General features: G+C 36.7%; 1 protein-coding gene across 1 annotated transcript in view; it reads left to right on the top strand.

Annotated features, from left to right (window-relative positions):
• IFT74 (intraflagellar transport 74) overlaps positions 1 to 13,720 on the top strand; it is a 101,882-nt gene that overhangs the window by 55,136 nt on the left and 33,026 nt on the right. The window contains exons 12-13 of the mRNA XM_017520164.2: positions 1,064 to 1,104; positions 11,056 to 11,135. Coding sequence (XP_017375653.1) covers positions 1,064 to 1,104; positions 11,056 to 11,135 — 121 coding nt within the window. The remainder of the gene's footprint in view (positions 1 to 1,063; positions 1,105 to 11,055; positions 11,136 to 13,720) is intronic.

Raw genomic sequence — 13,720 nt, 5'->3', positions numbered from 1 at the left:
TGTTGGCCAGGATGGTCTCCATCTCTTGACCTTGTGATCTGCCCGCCTCGGCCTCCCAAAATGCTGGGATTACAGGCGTGAGCCACTGCGCCCAGCCGGCTGATGACTTTTTGTGGTGGTTATTATTAGTACTTCCACGAAGAGAATGGAATTAAAATTTCCTATGAAATTATCATACGTTCTAAAGTCATGTCACATGCAACGTGTATTTCGTAGCTTTCTTATTACCTCAAGGGTGGCTTTAGCTTAACTTTAAATTATAATTAGCATGCTGCTTATCCTGACACATTCTAACTATTAGGGCCTTAGGAGAACTCAGTATATATTTGGGCACATACCCGGTCAGGGACTCCTTTGTCCCTAGACTTAGATCAAGCCCAGTGCATTTAGAAGAAATGTAGGGATCAATTCAGGGAGTATTTAATTATTAGAATCATTCCAGAAAGGTACTAAAATCTATAACCTGTATGGTTCGTTGGAAATAAATCATTGAAGACTGAGGAGGAGTGATCTTGTAGTACAACTACCACATAAAATATAGAATGGCTACCTAAATTTGAATTCCAGATAAGCAATGAATAATCTTTCAGACATATATAACTATATCTATATAGAAAAATTATTCATTGCTTATGAGTGATATGGATATTCCAAATGTTACATGGTACATATATCCCTTAAAAGATACTCACTATCTGAAATTCAAATTCAGCCGGGTTTGCTCAATCTAGCAACCTTACCTTGTGGGAGAATGAGGGGGAATCTCAGAAATCCTGCATGTTTATATCAACTTATCCAGGCCTGAAGCTGTGCTAGCCTGATGGTGCCTGGAGGGCAGGTATATCAGTTACTACCCTTACTTTGAAGAGAAAGGATAGAATCTGTGAATGGTTGCTTGGTGCTGTTCCCTTTAACTTCAAAGGTTGAAATCTAAAAATTAGATTTCAAGAAAGAAACTAGATTTGACACTTTCGTACAATGTACTGTGGAAGGGAATTGTCTTTAAGATTGCCTTAATATGAGTTATTTTTTAAAATACTACTTCCTTTTTATGCCATTATAGGTTAAAGATGATAATCAGGAAATAGCCAGCATGGAAAGACAGTAAGTACCTTTATACGAGAACATTTTACATCCATTTCTCACTTTAAAAATTACATTCTAAAGGTACAAGAGTGGCTTTTACTCTTTCAATGTTGCTTATATCTTTAAATATTTCTTTGTTTAATTAAGAGCCATTCCATAATATAATTACTTTTAATAAATAGCTTTATTAAGATATACTTTATACCATATAATAGACATATTTAAAGTAAACAATTTAAAGCTTGTTAGTATATTCACAGAAGTGTGCAACCATCACCTCAATGATCTTTATATTTTAATTTTTATTTACTTTTATCTTTTTGAGACCAGCTCTCACTCTGCCGCCCAGACTGGAGTGCAGGTGGCATGATCTTAGCTCACTGTAACCTCAAAGTCCCGGGCTCAAGCGATTCTCCCATCTCAGCCTCCTGAGTAACTAGGACTACAGGCACACACCACCATATCTGGCTAATTTATTTTTATTTTTAGTAGAACTGAGATCTTGCTACATTGCCTGGGCTAGTCTCCAGCTCCTGACCTCAAGCGATCCTCCCATCTCAGCCCCCCAAAGAGCCGGAATTACAGGTTTGAGCCAGTATGCCAGGCCCCCAGTCGATTTTTGAACAATTCAGTCAGCTCAATAAAACCCTTACATCCTTTAACCATCACGCCCCTTATGCATCTCCTAGCTCTGGCCATGCCTGTTCTAGACATTTCATATAAATGGAATCATTCAAGAAGTGCTTCTGTGTGGCAGGATGCTTTCACTTAGCACAGTGTTTTCAAGGGTCTTCTGTGAGCCTTGCTTTATCGAAGATCAGATGTCGGTATTTGGCTTTATTTCTGGGTTCTCTATTCTGTTCCAAGGCTCATAGATGATCCTTGAAAACTAAGGCTAATGAAATATTATTTGGAAGTAAAAATTAATAAAATACCAAGCATGTATTAGTATTTTACTAATTTATCATGCTGCTGTGAACATCCATGTACAAGTTTTTATATGGACATATGTTTTCACTTGTATATATACACCTAGGAGTGGAATTGCTGACTCATGTGTTCTCTATGTTTAACTTTTGAAGAACTGCCAGACTGTTTTCCAAAACAGCTTTACCATTTTACATTTCATTTTTTTGTATTTGAATACATTTATTTGAAATTTTTAAAACAATCATTTTACTATCAGTCACCAGAAAGCATACCAATTATTATAATTTTATTTATTCATTTATTTTATTTTATTTTTTTGAGACAGAGTCCCAGTTTGTCACCCGGGCTGGAATGCAGTGGTGTAGTTTTGGCTCACTGCAACCTCTTCATCCTAGGTTCAAGGGGTTTTTGTGCCTCAGCCTCCTAAGTAGCTGGGACTACAGGCACATGCCACCATGCCCGGCCAAGATTGTTTAAATTTTAATCAACTAAGTTGTAAATTAATAAGTAGTCAATGACAGAATTGCCTTTTAATGTTTCTCATATCTATTGCAATGTTTTTGTTGCTGATTACAACTTTAGAAATTAAATTTTGGAATTACAATCTCTACTATGAGCTGAATTGCAGACCATGTTAAGTCTTTTGCAATACCAGCTAAGGTACTGAGAAACTAATGTTTTTGTTTTGTTTTGTTTTGTTTTTTTCTGTTAATTTGTAACTGTAAGCAAATTTCCATATTATTATGGCTAAGAGAAGATTTTTTTTTTTTTTGAGACAGAGTCTCACTCTGTCACCAGGCTGGAGTGCAGTGGCATGATCTCGGGTCACTGCAACCTCTGCCTCCCGGGTTCAAGTGATTCTCTTACCTCAGCCTCCCGAGTAGCGGGAATTACAGGCATGTACCAGGCATGTACCACCACACCCAGCTAATTTTTGGATTTTTGTAGAGATGGGGTTTCACCATGTTGGCCAGGAAGGTCTGAATCTCCTGATACCGTGATCCTCCCTCCACGGCCTCCCAAAGTGCTAGGATTACAGGTGTGAGCCACTGTGCCTGCCGAGATTTTTTTAAAGGAACATTTAGAACAGCTTTATTTTATCTTTTTAATCTCAATAGTTTTTGGAGAACAGATGGTATTTGGTTACATGGATAGTTTCTTTAGCAGTGATTTCTGAGATTTTGATGCATCCATCACCCAACCAGTGTCCACTCTACCCACTGTGTAGTCTTTTATCCCTCACCCCTCTCACTCTTCCCACCAAGTCCCCAGAGTCCATTGTGTCATTCTTATGCCTTTGCATCCTCATAGCTTAGCTCCCACTTACAAATGAGAACATACAATGTTTGGTTTTCCATTCCTGAGTTACTTCACTTAGAATAACTGTCTCCGATTCCATCTAGGTTGCTGTGAATGCCATTATTTTGTTCCTTTTTATGTCTGAGTAGTATAAATATATACACACACTCACACATACATACCACATTTTCTTTACCCACTTATGGATTGTTGGCCTTTTGGCTGTTTCCATATTTTTGCGATTACAAATGATGCTGCTATAAATATGCATGTGCAAGTGTCTTTTCATATGTTGACTTCTGTTTCCTCTGGGTAGATACCTACTAGTGGGATTGCTGGATCAAATGATAGATCTACTTTTAGTTCTTTAAGGAATCTCCATACTGTTTTCCATGGTGGTTGTACTACTTTATATTTCCACCAGCAATGTAAAAATGTTCCCTTTTCACCACATCCACACCAACATCTATTATTTTTTAATTTTTTAATTAATGGCCATTCTGTAGGAGTAAGGTGGTAATGCATTGTGGTTTTGGTTTGCATTTCCCTCATAATTGATGATGTTGAGCTTTTTTCCATTTGATTGTTGACCATTTGTATATCTTCTTTTTTTTTTGGAGACGAAGTCTTGCTCTCATCCCCTAGGCTGGAGTGCAGTGGTGCGATCTCGGCTCACTACAACCTCTGTCTCCTGGGCTGTAGTGATTCTCCTGCCTCCCCAGTAGCTGGGATTACAGGCACCTGCCACCACGCCTGGCTAGTTTTTGTATTTTTAGTAGAGACAGGGTTTCACCATGTTGGGGCCAGGCTGGTCTCAAACTCCTGATCTCAGGTGATCCACCCACCTCAGCCTCCCAAAGTGCTGGGATTACAGGCGTGAGCCCCATCACACCTGGTTGTATATTTCCTTTTGAGAATTGTCTATTCATGTCCTTAGCCTACGTTTCATTTTTTTACGGAATTTTTTTTTTTTTTGTCTTGCTTACTTGTTTGAGTTCATTGTAGATTCTGGATATTAGTCCTTTGTCAGATACATAGATGATGAATGTTTTCTCCCACTTTATGGGTTGTCTGTTAACTCTGCTGATTATTTCTTTTGCTGTACAGAAGTTTTTTAGTTTAATTAGGTCCCATCTATTTGTCTTTGTTTCTGTTGTGTTTGCTTTTAAATTCTTTCAGCTCATGAAGTCTCGATGTCTAGAAGGGTTTTTCTGATGTTACCTTCCAGAATTTGTATGGTTTCAGGTCTTAGATTTAAGTCTCTGATCCACGTTGAGTTGATTTTTGTGTAAGGTGAGAGATGAGGATCCAGTTTCATTTTTCTACATGTGGCTAGCCAATTATCCCAGCACCATTTGTTGGATATGGTGTCCTTTCCCCACTTTATGCTTTTGTTTGCTCTCTGTCAATATTTGACTTTATTTCTGGGTTCTCTGTTCTGTCCTATTGGTCCATGTACCTATTTTTATGCCGATACAATACTGTTTTGGTGACCGTATAGTCCTTATAGTATAGTTTGAAGTCAGGTAATGTGATCCCTCCAGATTTGTTCTTTTTGCTTAGTCTTGTTTTGGCCATGCAGGCTCATTTTTGATTCCATGTGAATTTTAGGATTGTTTTTTCTAGTTCTGTGAAGAATAATGATGTTGTCTTGATGGGAATTGTGTTGAATTTGTAGATTGCTTTTGGCAATGTGGTCATTTTCACAATATAGATTCTAGCCATCCATGAGCATTGAATATGTTTTCATTTGTTTGTATCATGTATTATTTCTTTCAGCAGTGTTTAGTTTTCCTTGTAGAGCTTTTTCACCTTCTTGGTTAGCCATATTCCTAAGTATTTTATTTTGCTTTTGCAGCTATTGTAAAAGGAATTGAGTTGTTGATTTCTTTGTCAGCTTGGTTGCTGTTGCTATATAGCAGTGCTACTGACTTGTATACATTGATTTTGTATCCTGAAACTTTACTGAATTCTCGTATCAAATCTAGGAGTTTTCTGGATGAATCTTTAGGGTGTCCTAGGTATATGATCATATCATCAGCAAACAGCGACAGTTTGACTTCCTCTTACCAACATCGATTCCCTTTATTCATTTCTATTTTCTGATTGCTCTGGCTAGGACATCTAGTACTGTGTTGAATAGAAGTGGTGACAGTGGCCATCCTTGTCTTGTTTCAGTTCTCAGGGGGAATGCTTTCAACTTTTCCCCATTCAGTATAATGTTGGCTGTGGGTTTGTCATATAAATAGCTTTATTACTTTAAGATATGTCTCTTCTGTGCTGATTTTGCAGAGGATTTTGATCATAAAAGGATGCCAGATTTTGTCAAAAGCTTTTTCTGCATCTATTGAGATGATCATTTTATTTTTGTTTTAATTCTGTTTATGTGGTGTGTCTTTGACCTGTGTATGTTAAAGCATCCCTGCATCTCTGCTGTAAAACTCGCTTGATCATGGTGGATTATCTTTTTGATATGCTGGTGAATGTGGTTAGCTAATTTTTTTTGGAGTATTTTTACCTCTAAATTCATCAGGGATATTAGTTGATACTTTTTTTGTTGTTATGTTCATTCTTGCTTTTGATATTAGGGTGCTACTAGCTTCATAGAATGATTTAGGGAGGATTCCCCCATTCTTTATCCTCAGGAATAGTTTCAGCAAGATCAGCAGCAGAGGCTGCCATAATCTTCCTCGAAACATAACTCCATTGGCCTGAAACCGCCCCTTTCATCATCCACATTGGCCACAGGCAGCCCCATCAAAGGAAACTCTGAGCTCTAATGTTCCTAACCCTGTCCCCACCTGATAGTCTTTCTTTACCTGCCCTTATAGTCAAAGACAAAAGACCTAAACTTGTAACAGCTCTGTGGCCCCACCCATCACCTGAGAAACACAAATATTTATTCAGGTGACCTTAGGGCAACCTTGTGTCCACCCATACCACTATAGCTGATGCCCTCTTGAAAGTGCCACCTCCTGGCTAGAGGCCAACCAATACAAATGATTACAGCAATTCATAACAGAACAATCCTGCCCCAAGGAAGGAGAAAACAACAGCTAATTCCACTGCCTGTAACATCCACACTAACCAGGGGTCCTGAGTCTGTTCACTTGACAGCTTCACTGTCAGCATAACCAGCCTTCAATAAAACCAGTGCACTAAACAAGACTACAACCAAGGACTCTCACAGAATCCACTTCACTCTTTAGCTATCTCCACCAGAGCAGGTGCTGGTGTTCACAGCTGAGACCCTGAAGACAGATCACATCACAGGACTCTTTGCAGACCCTCCCCAGTACAAACCCAAAGCCCAGTAGCTCTGGTGGGTGGCTAGACCCAGAAGAGCAATGACAATCACTGCAGTCTGGCTCTCAGGAGGCCCTATCCCTAGGGGAAGGGGGAGAACACCACATGAAGGAATCACCCCATGGAACAAAACAATCTGAACAGCAGCTCTTGAGTCCTAGATCTTTCTTCTGTCATAGTCTACCCAAATGAGAAGGAACCAGAAAAACAGTTCTGGTAATATGATAAAACAAGGTTCTATAACATTTCCAAAAGATCACATTAGCTCACCAGCAATGGAACCAAACCCATAAGAAATCTCTCAATTGACAGAAAATGAATTCAGAAGGTCAATTATTAAGTTAGTCAAGGATCCAGCAGAGAAAGGTGAAAACGAACTTAAATAAATTTAAAATACAGGATATGGATGAAAAAATTCTCTAGAGAAATGGGTAACATAAAAAAAGAATCACACTTCTGGAAATGAAAGACAAACTTAGAGAAATGCAACATGCAATGGAAAGTTTCAACAATAGAATCAAATAAGTAGAAGAAAGAACTTCAGAGCTCAAAGACAAGGCTTTTGAAATAACCCAATCCAACAGAGACAAAAAAAGAATTTTAAAAAAAAGCACAAAGCCTCCAAAAAGTTTGGGATTCTGTTAAATGGCCAAACCTAATAATAATTGGTATTCTTGAAGAAGCAGAGGAATCTATAAGTTTGGAAAATGTATTTGAGGGAATAATCAAGGGAAACTTCCCTAGCCTTCCTAGAGATGTAGACATCAAATACAAGAATGTCAAAGAACACTTGGGAAATGCATCACAAAAAGATCATTACCGAGGCACATAATCATAAGGTTATCTAAAGTCAAGACAAAGGAAAGAATCTTAAGAGCTGTGAGGCAAAAGCATCAGGTAACTTATAAAGGAAAACCTAACAGATTAATAGCAGATTTCTCAGCAGAAACCCTACAAGCTAGAAGAGATTGGGGTCCTATCTCTAGACTCCTTAAACAATATAATTATTAGCCAAGAATTTTGTATCCAGCAAAACTAAACTTAGTAAATGAAGCAAAGACAAAGTCATTTTCAGACAAATGCTAAGAGAATTCATTACTACCAAACCAGCACTACAACAACAGTTAAAAGGTGTTCTAAATCTTGAAACAAAACCTCAAAATACAGTGACGTAGAACCTCCTTAAAGCATAAATCTCCTAGGGCCTATAAAACAACACAGTGGAAATGAAAAGCCAAGGTATTCAGGCAATCATTAGCACAATGAATAGAATGGTAACCACACATTTCAGTACTACTGTTGAATATAAATGTCGCAAATGCTTCAGTTAAAAGATATAGAATAGCAGAACGGATAAGAGTTCACCAACCGAGTATCTGTGATCTTGAAGAGACTCACCTGGCATATAAGGCCTCATGTAAACTTAAGGTAAAAGGGTGGAAAAAGATATTCCATGCAAATGGTCACCAAAAGCAAGTAGGAGTAACTGGTTTTTTTTATATCAGACAAAACACAATTTAAAGCAACAACAATGAAAAAGACAAAGAGGGACATTATGTAATGATAAAAAGGACTAATCCCATGGGAAAATATCATAATACTAAATCTATATGCACCTAACACTAGAGCTCCCAAATGTTTTAAACAATTACCACCAGACATAACAAATGAGATAGACGGCAATACAATAATAGTGGGTGGCTTCAATACTCCATTAACAGCAGTAGACAGGTCATCAAGACAGAAAATCAACAAAGAAACAATGTATTTAAACTGTACCCTAGAACAAATAATATTTATAGAATATTCTACCCAACAACTGCAGAATATACATTCTGTTCATCAGCACATGGGACATTCTCCAAAACAGACCATATGACAGGCCACAAAATAAGTCTCAATAAATTTAAGAAAATCAAAATTATATCAAATATTCTCTCAGACTACAGTGGAATCAAATTGGAAATCAGCTGCAAAAGGAACCAACAAAGCCATGCAGATACATAGGAATTAAATAATTTGCTCCTTGAATGATCTTTAGGTCAACTATGAAATAAAGATGGAAATTTAAAAATTCTTTGAACTGAACAGTAATAGTGACACAACCTATCAGAACTTCTGGGATACAGCAAAAGCAGTGCTAAGAGGAACATTCGGAGCATTAAGTGCCTATGTCAAAAAGTCTGAAAGAACACAAATAGACAATCTAAGGTCACACCTAAAGGAACTAGAGAAACAAGCACAAACCAAACCCAAACTCACCAAAAAAAAGAGATAACAGATCAGAGCAGAACTCAATTAAATTGAAAACAAAAAAAATATGAAAGATAAATGAAGCAAAAAGCTGGTTCTTTTTAAAAGATAAACAAAATTGGTAGACCATTAGCAAGATTAATAAAAGAAAAGATCCAAATAAGCTCAATTGGAAACAAAATGGGAGATACTACAACCGATACCACGGAAGTACAAAAGATCATTCAAGCCTACCATGAACACCTTTACACACACAAACTAGAAAACTTAGAGGAGTTGAATAGATTCCTGGAAATAAGCAATCCTCCTAGATTAAAGTGGGAAGAAATAGAAACTCTGAACAGACCCATAACAAGCAGCGAGACTGAAATGGTTGTAAAAGGAATGCCAACAAAAAGTCCAGGATCAGATGGATCCACAGTTGAATTCTGTCAGATTTTCAAAGAATTTGTACTATTTTACATTTCTACCAGAAGTGTATGAGGGTTCCAGGTTTTTCACATCCTCACCTGTTATTATCTTTTTCTATTATAGCCATTCCTAATGGGTATGAAGCAGTGTCTCACTATGGTTTTGATTTGTATATGTTTGTTGGCTAATGGTGTTCAGCCTTCTTTCATATGCTTATTGGCCATATTCTTTGGGGAAAATATTTACTTAGTTCCTTTGCTCATTTTTTTAACTAGATATTTTTTTATTACTGAGTTGTAACTTTTTTTATATATTCTAGTTAGAGGTCTCATCAGATACACGATTTGTAAAAATTTCCCCTTGTTCTATGAGTTATCTTTTCATTTCCTTGTTGTTCTTGGAAGCATAAAAGTTTTCAATTTGATTATATCCAGTTTTTCTGTTTTTCTTTTGTTGCTTGTGCTTTTAGTGTCATATCTAAGAAACTACGGCCCAATCAAAGGTCATGAAGACTATGCCTATGTTTTCTTCTGAGAGTTTGGTAATTTAGTTCTTACATTTAGATGTTTGATCCATTTCAAGTTAATTATGTATATGATGTGAAGTAGGAGTCCAGTTTTATTTCTTAGCTTCTGGGTATGCACTTGTCCCAGCACCATTTGTTGAAAATACTTTTATTTCCCCATTTAATTATCTTAGCACCCTTGTCAAAAATCAGTTAACTGGAGATCTATGGTCTTATTCTGGACTCACAATTTTAGTCCATTGATATATATGTCTATCCGATGCTTATACCACATTGTTTTGTTATGGTAGCTTTATAGTAGGTTTAACTGCTTTATGTTAAAAGCAATCAAAAGCAGTTAAACTTACTAACTGCTTTATTTTAAAAGCAGTTAAACTTACTATAAGTTTAACTTAACATATAGGCCAGACGTGGTGACTCATGCCTGTAGTCACAGCACTTTGGGAGGCTGAGGTCGATGGATTATGAGGTCAGGAGTTCAAGACGAGCCTGGCCAAGACGGTGAAACCCCGTCTCTACTAAAAATACAAAAATGAGCTGGGCACGGTAGCAGGCGCCTGTAATCCCAGCTATTTGGGAGGCTGAGGCGGGAGAATCACTTGAACTCAGGTGGCAGAGGTTGTAGTGAGCCGAGATGGCACCACTGCACTCCAGCCTGGGCAATAGAGCAAGACTCTGTCTCAAAAAAAAAACTTGCCTATTCAAGGTAAAACTCAGTTTCTTCTGGATTAAAATATAGTCTCTTAAAAAAAAAAAAAAAAAAAAAAATTAACCCATATAATTTTCTGCCAGTGGTAGATTTTCCCTTATTTTCTAATTTTTGAGACTAATTTTCTAACTTGATTTGGCTTATAGACACCTACAAAAAGAATATTGTTAAATATTTTTCATTTTCTTAATACTACAAGCCAAACTTGAAGTTGGGAAGGGGTCTGCTGTTGAAGTCAGGTAATCTCGTGTTCTCAGAATATACTTGGGCTGCAAATATGAGTCATTAAAAAAGATCTGGATAAGATTCTATCTATCTAAATTTATAGTATTGTCCTCATAATAGGACATGCTATTTTTCAATATTTATGCAACTTGGAAAAGATATCCTAATATCATCAATTATAGTGTTGTCCTCAGAATAGGACTTTTTTTTGAATATTGTTTATGCAACTTGGAAGAGATGTCTAACCTCCTTAAGTGTTTTTATTGAATGTCTACATTTCCTTCATAAATTATTAAAATATTTTCAACAGGTTAACAGATATAAAAGAAAAGATGAATCAGTTTAATGAAGAAATTAGACAACTTGACATGGATTTGGAGGAACACCAAGGTAATGCTTCTGGGTATTTTTATAATGTAGATTAACAGATGCTTAGCAGTTTTGATATAGTATTATCGGTGTCTCAGAGACTGTTTAACTACCTGGGGTTTATTATTTAATTCTCTCTGATATTACTAACTTTAGCTACTAAAATGTATACTACATGAATAATATTACAGCAATGATTTAAGCTGACCACTTATGAGTTAAAATGATTGTGTAATAATTTATTTAGCTTTGCCAAGCATTTTTTTTTTACAAAAACAGAAGTAAAATGTTTAAAGTTTTAAAAGATTTCTTTTTTTTTTTTTGAGACGGAGTTTTGCTCTTGTTACCCAGGCTGGAGTGCAATGGCGCGATCTCGGCTCACCGCAACCTCCGCCTCCTGGGTTCAGGCAATTCTCCTGCCTCAGCCTCCTGAGTAGCTGGGATTACANATCTCGGCTCACCGCAACCTCCGCCTCCTGGGTTCAGGCAATTCTCCTGCCTCAGCCTCCTGAGTAGCTGGGATTACAGGCACGTGCCACCATGCCCAGCTGATTTTTTGTACTTTTAGTAGAGATGGGATTTCACCATGTTGACCAGGATGGTCTCGATCTCTTGACCTCATGATCCACCCGCCTCGGCCTCCCAAAGTGCTGGGATTACAGGTGTGAGCCACCGTGCCCAGCCGTTTTAATAGATTTCTAAGTCATACTTCCTTCTAAGGTGTACTTCCTTCCTAGTAATAGTTGTTTACTATAAATAATATAGTCAACTATTAATGGCAGTAACTAGTAGCCTTAGAGGGGATGAAAACCAAATAATAAATATTACAAATAATCCAGACAGAATTAATTCCCCATCCAGGCCTCATAATGAGGTAGCAAGCACTGATTAACCTGATCCTCCACAGCTTTCCCCAGGAGTGGAATTTGAAGAACCAGCAAAGGGACCAGAACACCTGAGGGAGCTTGGGGTTTGACTATGCAGAAATACTGTTGTGGGGGGTTTGGGCGTGCGGCTACATTGTAAAGGAGGAGGGTGAGCATCAGTTGCCTAACAGTCTTCCCCCTAATAAGAGAGAAAAGTAGATTTCCCATAGCACTTTAATCATAGTTTAACTGTAAACCAATTAATATGCTCTTGGATTATCAAGAATTGACTGTATATTCTTATGAGTTAGGTGTGGTGTAAACAGTGTGCACATGTACATGTATTCTTGTTATGGCTAAGGAAACATTCATAGCAGTGCAGTGGCTCAGTCACAGCTCACTGCAATTTCAGATTCTTGTATTCAAGTGATCCTCCTGTGTCAGCTTCCCGAGTAGCTAGGACTACTTATGTCTGCCACTACATCCAGCTAAACTTTAAATTTTTCATAGAGATGAAGTCTCACTATGTTGCTCAGGCTGGTCCCAAACTTCCGAGCTCAAGCAGTCCTCACACCTCAGCCTCCCAAGGTGCTGGGATTACAGGTGCAAGCCAGCACATCTGTCTGTCTATTCCTAAATTAATTAACTTCAATTTTCAAGGTGGTATATCAGTCTTATAGTTTTTCTTGATTTATGAATAATAGCATTAGCCACTACTGATTGATTACTTACCTAGCTAGGCACTTTTTAGTCTTGTAAGAACATTTTAAAGCCTTGTAAACCTATTTTATACATACTGAGGCTCAGAGAAGCTATATAATTTAGTCAGATTCCTCCAGCTAGTAAATAGTTAATTCTACATTTAAACCAAGGTCTCTCTGACTCCAAAGCTTTAGTTCTATTGCCAAAGCCTCAACTTGAATTTCTGATATGAAGAGCTGTATTTGTAAAATTAAAATATTCTTATGAAATACACAGTTTAATTTATACATGGCTGCTAGTAGCTTTAAATAAGGTATCTAAAGGCAGACAGACTTTAAGTCCCAGTATTGGATTAATAAACTTGCCCAAGCTTCAGTTTTCTCATCTGGAAAATGAATATAATTATTCTATTTTACTAAGATTTATTATTACTAAATGGCACACCAGGCGGGGTAGGCTAACAATAAATTGTTAAGACTAGATAGAGTCATATCATTTTCTTTTTTATAACATTTATTTTTATTGACAAATAAAAATTGTATATGTTTATTGTGTATAATATGATGCCTTGAAATATGTATACATTGTGGAATGCCTAAATTGGGCTAATTACTATATGCATTATTTCACTTATTTTTGGTGGTAAGAATGTTCAAAATTCACTCTCTTAATCTTCAAGAATAAACTATGTTATTGTTAACCATAGTCACCATGTTTTACAGTAGATCTCTTACCTAAGAGATCTATTTCTCCTATCTAAACAAAATTTTGTATTTTTAAATTGTATTATTTTCTTTATTAAATCATTTCATTGCTTTTAATTTATGTATATCTAGTTTCTAGATTTTCTGTATTAATATATTCAAAACTATTCTGAGAAATCTGATATTGTTCTTGATTTTAGATGCTTATAGGATACGCTCTAAAGAATTTTCCTTTTCCTAAATCTAAATTTCTAAAATTTAATTTTTTTCCACTAAAATAATACATTTTGAGGTAACGGTTTATTAATTGCTAGTTCTTTTTTTTTTTTTTTTT

Source organism: Cebus imitator, unplaced genomic scaffold, assembly GCF_001604975.1.
Source record: "Cebus imitator isolate Cc_AM_T3 unplaced genomic scaffold, Cebus_imitator-1.0 Scaffold809, whole genome shotgun sequence".
Classification (NCBI taxonomy): Eukaryota; Metazoa; Chordata; class Mammalia; order Primates; family Cebidae; genus Cebus; species Cebus imitator.
Note: the sequence above shows the minus strand (reverse complement) of the source record. Positions and strands in the feature narration are given on the sequence as shown.